The sequence below is a fragment of the Arachis ipaensis genome, chromosome B02 (assembly GCF_000816755.2).
Source record: "Arachis ipaensis cultivar K30076 chromosome B02, Araip1.1, whole genome shotgun sequence".
NCBI lineage: Eukaryota > Viridiplantae > Streptophyta > Magnoliopsida > Fabales > Fabaceae > Arachis > Arachis ipaensis.
The window spans coordinates 86,133,944-86,145,302 of NC_029786.2; the positions used below are offsets into that span (position 1 = coordinate 86,133,944).

Sequence of the window (11,359 nt, forward strand, 5' to 3'; positions counted from 1 at the left end):
CCGTTTCCCTTTGGCCGTAAGAAAAAGATTCCAGACACAGACACAAACACACAGACAGCGCGTCGTTGAAGAAGCAACCATAACAACCTCCCAAACCGCTTTTTCCCCCTCTGTAACCGCCGTTCCTTCCTTCTTATTCATACTCTTACGATTGCACACTTTCTGGTCTTTTCAGCTCCAAAAAGTCGTTTCGTTTGCGTGTGGCTCGTGGGAACGGGATCTAACACATTAAAAACTCGTGCTCAACCATTTTATCATTTTGTTCTATATTCTTTTCTTTCCCTCCGTGGAAGGAAGAGAAGGATTCATACTGGTCACAATCTGAAGGAATAAAGAGGCAAAAACAAAAATTCTTCTACCGTTGTGTTTAGCTTTTGGGGAGCTTCTGAGCCTTCTTGTTGACTTGGTGTTGTTGAATTGAAATGATGTTGAATCGCGGGTCAAATGTTTCGGCCGAAGGTGAAGAATCGAATTTTTCTCAAACCTCTCTCTCTCTCTTTCTTTTTTTTTTTTTGTAATTTTTTTTGTAATTTGTTTTGGGGGGAGCAGGGGGTGGAGATGAGCTGTATTCGCAGCTATGGAAGGCATGTGCGGGACCACTGGTGGACGTTCCTCGTGTTGGAGAGAGGGTCTTCTACTTCCCTCAGGGGCACATGGAACAAGTGAGTCACTCGTTATTATTATTATTACTTCTACTTTCAATTATCATTATTATTGTTCTTCTTCTTCTTCTTCTTCTTCTTCTTCTTGTTTTTGTTCCCCCTTGCTTCCTTTCTTACCCTTTACTTTGCAAAATTCCCCCCTTTTTTTTGTAATTATTGTTAGTATTTATTTTTTGTGTGTTCTAGATCCCTTTTGCTTTTCTTAGCTGGAAATTAATACTGTCGGAAAATTAAATTTTTAGGTATGCCTTAGTTTGTTATGGCTTGTTATAATTATTGTTCCTGTTGTTTATTATTATTATTATTTTTTTTTATTTTTCATTTTTTTTAAATTTGTTTCTTGGATTTTGGTTGTGTAGCTAGAGACGAGAACGGAAAACTGTTACCTGGAAATGGAAAATAATCTTTCTTTTGTGCTTGATAATTATTAATATTATTATTATTATTATTTTGTGTTTAATCGTTTCTGTTGTTCTTGGTGTAGTTAGAGGCATCAACGAATCAGGAATTGAATCAGAGGATTCCGTTGTTCAAACTTCCCTCGAAGATCCTTTGTCGCGTCGTGAACATTCATTTACTGGTAATTTTGTCTCTAACACTCACTTTTTTTCTCCTTAATTTGTTGGACTTCATTCGAGTTTAGATATATACATGAAAGATTGAATCTAATGTAAAGGAAATAAACACTTTGGATTTTGACATGTTTTCATCAGGCTGAACAAGAAACTGATGAGGTTTATGCACAGATTACTTTGGTGCCGGAATCTAATGTAAGGATGTTGCTACTACTTTTGGAATTTCAACACTTTTCATGGTCAACCTTAGATTCTTTTTGTGCTTGTTTAGATTCTAACAGAACAAATTTTCAGCAAGCTGATGAGCCTACGAGCCCCGATCCGTCCATTTACTTCAGGTTCATCTTGGGATTTAGTCTTCAGGAAACAAGACTGCCTTAGCTTTCCTGTAGATTTGTATATTGAAGGAACAGACCAACAAGGGTAGTTTCAGAGTTCGTTGTTAACAAATGTAGCAATATATTGCTTTTTCTTTTATGATATGACAATCTACTTCTTTGTTTGATACAATCTGAAGAAACATTATTAATCTTATTGACATTAGTGAAACCCTGTGATTGCTTATACTTGAGTCTATTTTTTAATAGGATCTCAAATAATAAGACAATGTGCAATAAATCTAGCATAGTTGTTGGTTTGTAAGAATGCATACTCATTATAAAATATGCATGTGGATGTACAAACATTATTGCATGCTTGTGTAACAAAGGCTTGTATAAATCATAATATCTTGAATGTTTGACCATTCAGGCACTGATTTTGTCATTTCTTTAAAAATTGTTTCTTGGATTTTGGTTGTGTAGCTGGAGACATGAACGGAACACTGTTACTTGGAAATGGAAAATAGTCTTTCTTTTGTCTTTGATAATTATTATTATTTTCTCTTTTTTTTTTTTTGTTCAATCATTGCGGTTGTTCTTGGTGTAGTTAGAGGCATCAACGAATCAGGAATTGAATCAGAGGATTCCGTTGTTCAAACTTCCCTCGAAGATCCTTTGTCGCGTCGTGAACATTCATTTACTGGTAATTTTGTCTCTAACACTCACTTTTTTTCTCCTTAATTTGTTGGACTTCATTCGAGTTTAGATATATACATGAAAGATTGAATCTAATGTAAAGGAAATAAACACTTTGGATTTTGACATGTTTTCATCAGGCTGAACAAGAAACTGATGAGGTTTATGCACAGATTACTTTGGTGCCGGAATCTAATGTAAGGATGTTGCTACTACTTTTGGAATTTCAACACTTTTCATGGTCAACCTTAGATTCTTTTTGTGCTTGTTTAGATTCTAATAGAATAAATTTTCAGCACTGATGAGCCTACGATCCCCGATCCATCCCCTATTGAACCAACAAGGCCAACAGTTCACTCGTTCTCCAAAGTCTTAACTGCTTCAGATACCAGCACCCATGGCGGCTTTTCTGTTCTCAGGAAACATGCCACAGAGTGCCTTCCTGCTTTGGTAAGACTACTACTTTCAACTATTGAACTTCTGTTTCAACTTATTTTGCCCGGAAATCACTTTTTTTAAGTTTTTTTTGCTGCTAACAAAGTTTTAGTTTAGTTTTTTTGGTAGGAGCAAAAATAGTAGCTTTTCAGAAAAATCAATTTTCAGTTTTTTCAATCGAATAATAGATGTTAGCTGTAGAACCACTTTTTACAGAAGTTGAAACAAACACATCTACAGTATTAGTGATTTTTGGAATAAATTTTCAGGAATTATATATTTATTTGTTTATTTATAATTAGGACATGTCCCAACCAACACCGACTCAGGAATTGGTTGCGAAGGATCTTCATGGTTATGAATGGCGCTTCAAGCATATATTTCGAGGTAAATGATGTGAGAGGTTTTCATTTTAGTCTTTGTGATTCAACCATGTAATTGCCTAGTGATTTTCCCTTGAACTGTTTTTCGGTTTGATCAGGTCAACCACGCAGACACTTGCTCACAACAGGGTGGAGTACTTTTGTGACTTCCAAAAGATTGGTTGCTGGAGACACCTTTGTATTCTTGAGGTTACAATACTTAAGTTTTTTGTGTATGGTTCAGCAACCTTCTACTGTATCTGTTATTATATAGAGGCCTTAATGAAAATAAGTTGTCTTGGACAGAGGGCAGAATGGGGAATTGCGCGTAGGAGTGCGCCGTCTTGCTCGTCAGCAGAGTAACATGCCATCATCTGTAATTTCCAGTCAGAGCATGCACCTCGGTGTGCTTGCTACTGCCTCTCATGCTGTTGCTACTCAGACACTTTTCGTAGTTTATTATAAGCCACGGTAAAAAATTTTACCATTTCAAGAACTATATAGTTTATAAATATTTAGTAGATGATTGTTGACATGGAATTTTCGGTTTCTTTAGCACGAGCCAGTTCATCATCAGCCTCAACAAGTATTTGGATGCTGTCAACAACAAATTTAGTGTTGGGATGAGGTTTAAGATGAGGTTCGAAGGGGATGATTCTACAGACACTGATAAAAGGTAGCAAAACTGATTTCTGTATCTTGTGTAAGTTTAAACTTTTCTTAGCATAGCTATTCTAATACATGGTTGATCAGATTTTCGGGTACCATTGTTGGATTGGAAGATATATCTCCTCATTGGGAAAATTCTAAATGGCGATCACTCAAGGTATTCTCATTTTTCGGTTGCAGTTGTTCATTTTATTTATGGTGGTTGTGTTTTTTTTTTTGTTCTCATTTTGTCAATCCACAGGTTCAATGGGATGAACCTGCAGCTGTTCCAAGACCTGATAGGGTTTCCCCATGGGAGATGGAACCCTACGTGGCTCCTGCTCTTACATCCTCAGTTCAACCTGCTGTTGTAAAGGCCAAAAGGCCTCGACCACCAAGTGAACATCCCGATCTCGGTGAGGAATTATTTCTAATGAGTGAAATATGAAAATTTATGCAAAATCATGTTGCTGGCGTTGGCAAAATCACCCATTGAAGAACAAAATTTCAAACCATAAACATAAAATATTTGGGTGAATTTTGTCTAGCAAATCAAGCCTTATGGGATATACTAGGAAAATTTTGTTCTTCCATGTATAATTTTGTTAGTGACATGACCTTTTGTGTGGGTATCTTGTGTACTTCACTCTTCTAAGAACTCTGTTTTTATTATTGAGTTGTATTTTGACCCTTTATATTTTGCTTTCAAACCAGACACCCAATCGGCTGCCTCAGTTTTCTGGGATTCAGGTCTTACACAGGCTGATATGACACAGCATAGTGTGATGGCCGAAAGTAAAAGGAGTGATACTACCAGCGTGTGGCATCATAAGCAGATCGATATGAATAGTAAAAGCAACAGCAATCTGATGTCAAGGAATCAGACAGAAGGAAGTTGGCTATCTTCCCCCCATTCTTCTTGTCCTTCGCAATTATTTCAGGACACAATGGATGACAGCAAGAGCGTCTCAGCTTGGCCTGCTCCAAATCCACACTCGTCTAGATTGAACAATGATCATGTGCATGATCAGGTTGACAAGGAAAACAAAGCTGAGACTGCTACGAGTTGTCGACTTTTTGGCATTGACCTTATTGATCATTCCCGGAACTCGTCTGCTGTAGAGAAGGCGGCTGCACAGGCGGTAAACGTTCACAGTTTCACCTCTGAAGGCTGTGTGAGCACAGTTTCCAAAACTGAGGCAGGTCAAAAGTCTGATGCCTCGAAGACTGGTAAGGAGAAGAAACAAGAGCAGCAGCAAGTATCGCCAAAAGAGAGTCAGAGCAAGCAGATATGTAGCAGAAGTCGCACCAAGGTATCGAACTTGAACATTGATTTGTTTGTTCGTTTTGTGTAATAAATTAAGATTTGAGTAAGCTTATTTTGTTTTTGGGTATATCGAACTCGAACTTTTTCTGAAGTAAGCTTTTCTTTGGTTTCCAAAACCTGTGGAAGGTTCAAATGCAGGGTGTCGCAGTAGGTCGTGCCGTGGATCTGACTATGTTGGATGGCTATGAGCATCTTATTGTTGAATTGGAGGAGTTGTTCGACATAAAAGGGCAGCTTCAAGACAGGAATAAGTGGGAAATTGTCTTCACTGATGATGAGGGAGATATGATGCTGGTGGGAGACGATCCATGGCCGTGAGTATTTTCTTAAATAACTAAAGTAGGGAGTGATGCAAGCACGAGAGAATAAGTTATAGGGACAATATTACCGGGAAAAAAATTTAAGGATTTGGAAGTGGGAGAAGAAAAATGCTAAAGTGCATATAGTATCAATAGTGTAACTATTTCTGAAAATTAGCACTTAACCATTTTGATTGTCACCATTATTTTCTTGCAGTGAATTCTGCCACATGGTTAGGAGAATTTTTATCTGTTCCAGTCAAGATGTGAAGAAGATGAGCACAGGAAGCAAACTACCAATCTCTTCAATTGAAGAAGGCACTGTAATAAGTTCAGAAACTGCTGAAACATGAGAAAGGAAAACAAAAAAAACTGACTTTCCTTTTCCTGTCTTCTTTTCCAATATGTGGATCCTTTGTTGCAATTATTGGTTCTTTGTGGGGGCTGGGTGGCAAAGAAGTTGGCCTATTTTGGGCTAGGCCAAAGTTTCATGTTATTATTTAGATATGAAACACTAGGTAATTGTAACTCCACTTTGTAGAGACTGCAGGTTATTTAATTGTGCTAGAGAAGAGACCCCAGAAAAAAGTAGATTTATTACCATAATAAAATTAGTGGGGGAGATGGAAAAAATTTATTAGGTGTGGTAGCATATGTGAATATGAAGTTTAAGTGGGAAAACAAATGTTGGGGAGGGTTGATGTTTAATAAAAACAATTGCCTTCTTTTGTTAAAAGGGGCTAATATTATTTGTGCTGAATTCTGCATTATAATGCATAGTGTGGTAGATTCCCTATTCTGAACTTCTAAATTCTGATCTTGGTGAGTCAAATGGTGTCATCACTGAACTTGAATTATTGCATTGAATTGCTGGAAGTTTTTTATTGCCATTGTTCATGTTCAGAGGGTACTGTGGTCCAATGGTGGCTTTTTATGGTGCCATCACTGCACCACTGAGGCACTGATTTTGCCCCCTGACAAATTGGGTTGTTTCTGGCAGGTGGTGGCACCACACAGGCCCATGATTTATTTTGAGGTCCTATGTCCAGAATATTTGCAGTTAATTTTCAATTGTAAAAAGTAGTGGTAGTAAATCCATATGGTAGAATGCTTTTGGTTACATTACTAATCAAATTGTACCCTATTATTTAATCCCAATGTTTTGTGAATTGAATTGCTTCTCAGTGCCTTGTGCATTGGACTCATTTGAAAAGTAAATCAAGAACTGTGTTATGCGTGCTTATGTTAAATCTTAAATGAGATATTATGTTTATTTAAAGTCTATTTATCTCTAGATGAGAATGTCATTGTATTTCATATTTAATATGAATAATATTTTTTCATTTAAATGCGAGTCTTTGGTGGATAGAAGTATTAAATGAAATTCTTATGTATTACAGAGTTGGTTAAACTCTAAATATATAATAACTATGCTCAATAATTGTTATCAACTCTGGTGTCTAAAGAGTTAAGACAGAGACTCACCTTCAGTTGTGTTTGATGTGACAATGTAAATAGGAGTAAAAGTTTCATCAATTAAATGTGGTACTTGTTTCTATTGATGGATGGTATCAAATGTTCTTTAAAAAGTTGCATACAACTATGCATAGTTAATTTTATATAATTTGATTAATGGATTTTTTTCCCCTCCCATGATATCTTTTGGAACCAAAACCCAAGAATTGTTTGGCCTGTGTCAGAAAAATGAAAGTTCATAATTAGGTTAGGCAGTGCCAAGGGTCAACTTGAATTGAATGCCAAGTATACTGTACCAACTTTAATCTCCAAATAGAACATCACACATGGTATAGCAGACTAGGTTGTTGGGTGAAATATGTATCCAAATTCAACATTTGAAAAGGTTTGATGTGGTCCAATTATTTTTTCTCTTCATAGAAAACTTAAGCCATATGACAGACATGCCATTATAGTAGTTGAATAGGTAGCTCATATGATTTAAATTTAGTCTTTAATGGACTAAATTTTATGATGTAGATGACTCAATTTAGAGTTATTTAGAGACCAAATTGAGTTACATATTTTAAGAACAATTGTTAACTGGTCATTAGGCTGCCACAATGATATTTTATTGTATATATAAGTATTTGAGTAAACACTAAAATTAGTCTCTAAAAAAATTTTAAATTAGACACTTTGGTTCTAGATAAATTTTTATTATTTTAAAAATTCTCTAAAAAAATTGCTCTTTATGTAAGAAGGACTACTTTGTCTTATAATGATATTTGTTGAAGATTGAATTACTTTATAATAAAATTTGTTTGAAACTTATTTTTCTAATACACATATTAAATATATCAAAATGTCTTACAAAAATAATCTTCAAAAACTTTTAAAGTAATAAAACTTGGTTAGGAACCAAAATTTTTTATCTAAAACTCTATGCGGGAACCTTTTTTGTGTGGTTCATATGTGAAAGACCAATTTAAGTGTATAGTGTGAGTATTTTGTTTAAGATGACGAAATAAACAATTTGATAGTTATAAAACCGATGGATTTTTTTTAAATAAATAAAATAAATATTTTAATTATAAATATACGTTAATTTGAGAGTATTTACTGATTTTTATTAAGTGATTTATTTCGTTTACAGTGTAAACAAAATAAGTATAGCCATATAGTGTAAACAAGATAAGAAAGGAACACGTGACAATGTATCATATTTACAAACATGTTAGTAAACAAGATATGGTCATACTTATCTCGTTTACATAGTAAAGGAGATAAGGTTGGAGAGCGCCTATAAATGAAATTTGTTCATAGCGCCGCTAACCCTACTCTGCCCCCACATTTCTCTCTTTCTCGCACCGTTTTCTTGATATTTAATTATTTATTAGTTCTCCAGACGTTATGGCACGGAACACTGACATCAACCGCCTGAACGCTAGTTGGCACATTGCGGGAGCTATCGACTTTGAGGTTAGTGCTATCTTTATTGTTTAAATTAATAAGTGTATGCGATTTTGTTTATGAAACTTTTATAGAGTTAATGTTTTAACACGAGTAAACTGGATGATATTGAGGTAACATAAAGTAGATTATTTGGCAAGTTAGTAATATTTGTTAGGTGTATAATTCACTCATCGTGAAAGTTAAATAACTAATTACTTTGATTTGATTAGTCAATTAAATATTTTTGTTAGTTAATTAATTTACTCATAGTGAAAGTTAAATATCCTGTTTATTATGTTGTGATGTTTATCTGAGTTGCATTTTAGATTTGTTAGAATGGATTTGAACATGTTAGAGAAGTTAGTTTGAAATTGAATCTTTATAAAAGTTTTTTAAACAGAGGCCTCGCTTGTTATTACCTAGGTGGGTTAGTCACACACTTGCACCCCCAACGCCATCGTCCCTTACCTGAGGGAGGCTAGGTTTGGCAACACGGTGCAGCTCAAGGACTTTGTGTTTGACAACTCCCTGATCACTGCATTCATGGAGCGCTGGCGTCCGGAGACTCGCACTTTTCACCTGCCATGGGATGAGTGCACCATCACCCTGCAAGAAGTTGCGTACCACCTCGGGTTACGCATAGTCGGGGAGCCAATGGGTGGGTGCCTGCGTGACTTCCAAACTTGGTACCAGCGTCTGACATGGGAGTACGTGGAGGAGCTCCTGGGTGCCAGACCCCACACGGTCCGCAGCAGGGTTCCTAGAGGAAGGAGTCATTTAGTATCAAGATGACATGACTTCGGGATATAGTTCCACACATGTCTCTGAATACCACGGATCCAGCCACCCTTCGATAGTACACTAGGTGTTACATCATGCTGCTGATCGGTGGTTACCTGATGACTGACAAGTCCAACAATCAGGTGCATATCAGATGGTTGCCACTGTTGGCTGACTTCGGAAGGTGTAGCGGTCTGTCGTGGGGGTCCACTGTGCTTGCATAGACGTACCACTCCTTATGCCATGCAGCACATCGTAATACCACAGACATAGCCGGATGCACACCGTTGCTAGTCTCGCGGATATACCACAGGATTCCACTGTGGTGTCTGCCTGAGAGGCAGATTTTGAACTTTTCCCTAGCAGCGAGGTTATTGTTATCGTTTGATATTCTTGTCAATTTCTATTTATTCAATTCAAGTTTTACCTACATAGATCGACACAATTTGATTACTGTGTATGTTAACAGGTTGATCGGGATGACCCATCAGACTAGGGACCACCATGCACAGAGAGTCCTGCATTGGGGTATGGCGTTAGATTGACTGCATTTGGATGAGGTACATTATATTTTACTTACTTGAATATGAAACGTTTGAGTACGATTAAATTGCTTCTGATAAGTCTATTACACTTGGTTATGCAGTTTCGGTGGACGCCGTACGTCGACCCCAGACTACATGACATTACTCCGAACTGGGTGAGGTCCTACAGGGAGTGGGGGACTTGGTTGTCTGTCGTCCCCCTTGTATGCTTCAATTTGTGGAGTTTTACCAAGCCGATCGGGTGAAACATCAATTCGGAAGTGAGCAGCCAGTTCCTGACGACCCGGTTAATGTCAATAGATTTCTGACTACTACTGGACGGGAAGAGGATGTGTGGTGGCCTACTCGCCTTCATGAATGGTACGACTCATTCAGGTCCCGGTTTGAGGAAGGCAACATGAACTCCATTCAACCTACTGCCGACGACAAGCCGATACAGGAGTACTGGGTCTGGTACTAGCAGGCTTGTCGGGTTAGACATCTGTCTAGGGAGGATATGCTTGATGATCCCAAACTTTCGACCTTCCCTGACGATGTCTAGCTCATACCTAGTTAGCCTAAGGATGTCCTCCACCTTCCACAAGATGTCATAGATCATCGTAGTTATGCTAGGGAGATGCGACCAGACACTTAGAGACCTGCCCAGAGGGAGAGGGGTGCGAGGGACCTCGGAGGAGCTGTAGTGCTTCAACGAGAGTGCGTCACATTGGTTACTCCCACACCTCAGTATCCACCATCGCCACCACACTTCCAGACACAGGCGACTAATCAGGCACACCTGTACCTTTCACAGCCTCCTCCGCCACCGTCACATGTAGTGGCCCTTCCACCACCACAGGCTCCTCAAGACCCAAGAGGTCACAGACCACCTTGCCAGACACAGCCTCCCCCTTGTGGCACTGGGCATCACCTTCATTACCCTAGGGACCAGCATCCATGACTGGTAGTACGTGTTGTTAGATTAGTTAGTAGTTTATCTTGTACCATTCCATAGTACAGTGTTTTGTACCAAAATTTTACAATATAGTGATGATGTACTCCTTTATTTTCTGTCTTTGTTTTATGTACCTTGTTTAACAAATTTATTTAGTTACTATCCATGCTTTGATTAGGGTTATGTATGCAAATTATTGTTATACAATATAAAACATGGACAGTTCGATTGCTAAATAAAACAAAATAACAACGATATATAACGTAACCATAAATGAATAACACGCTTCTAATACATATGAAATGCAGCACAAGTTACGCAACTGCTAAGTATCCTCTGTGGGTTGATTCAGACAACCCCTCCGAGTACGACTAGTTTGCTAGCATAGACGACACCATTTCTCTTGGCACTCCACCTTGTCCATATCGCTATGAAACCTCGTAGAAACTCGTCTGCCGATTGCCTTTCTACGCATGGCCAGATTAGGGCGCAAATGTGCCCCGACCACTGGCCAAAGATTATCGACAGGAATTGGGGTAAACACTACCTCGTAAACCTTGAACACAGACTCCTGCAGGTAGACTAGATGAACATATGGCCCTACTCGACGATAGAAGCAGCACAAGTAGGAAGTGCATGACGACAGAGGAAATGAAGTGACTTGAGCAAACCCACAGTCACATGTCTCCGAGCTCAACCGCACACGGAATGAACTCTGGCTGCAACCCTCAAACGACTCTAATTTCTCTACCCAAAAAAATTGAAGCCCTCCTGTCGCAATGTGTAACCCCGCATCTTCTGGATACCCACTCTATTCTTTTCAACCGTAGCCTGTAGCCACTGTGAATATCGATTACCCGCTGTCA

General features: G+C 38.1%; 1 protein-coding gene across 3 annotated transcripts; it reads left to right on the forward strand.

Moving 5' to 3' along the window:
• On the forward strand, window positions 1–6,191 carry LOC107625587 (auxin response factor 9). 3 transcript variants are annotated; one of them, XM_016328266.2, is made up of 15 exons: window positions 1–459; window positions 550–662; window positions 1,147–1,242; window positions 1,376–1,432; window positions 1,532–1,561; window positions 2,578–2,703; window positions 2,991–3,075; window positions 3,170–3,260; window positions 3,357–3,521; window positions 3,607–3,726; window positions 3,804–3,876; window positions 3,961–4,114; window positions 4,413–5,011; window positions 5,152–5,339; window positions 5,542–6,191. In XM_016328266.2, exons 1-15 carry the CDS (start codon window positions 423–425, stop codon window positions 5,675–5,677), a joined length of 2,070 nt encoding a protein of 689 aa, XP_016183752.1. In that variant the 5' UTR covers window positions 1–422; the 3' UTR covers window positions 5,678–6,191. The 3 variants fall into 3 exon arrangements, with proteins under 3 accessions (XP_016183752.1, XP_020971750.1, XP_020971749.1); XM_021116091.1 differs by lacking the exon at window positions 1,532–1,561 and having other exon boundaries at window positions 1,376–1,440; window positions 2,550–2,703; XM_021116090.1 differs by lacking the exons at window positions 1–459; window positions 550–662; window positions 1,147–1,242; window positions 1,376–1,432; window positions 1,532–1,561 and adding exons at window positions 2,131–2,260; window positions 2,394–2,450 and having other exon boundaries at window positions 2,550–2,703.

Coding starts and splice junctions, on each gene's coding strand:
- LOC107625587 (XM_021116091.1), top strand. CDS start 423: ATGATGTTGAATCGCGGGTCAAATGTTTCGGCCGAAG. Junction 2,704..2,990: donor CAGAGTGCCTTCCTGCTTTG/GTAAGACTACTA, acceptor ATTTATAATTAG/GACATGTCCCAACCAACACC. Junction 3,877..3,960: donor CTAAATGGCGATCACTCAAG/GTATTCTCATTT, acceptor GTCAATCCACAG/GTTCAATGGGATGAACCTGC.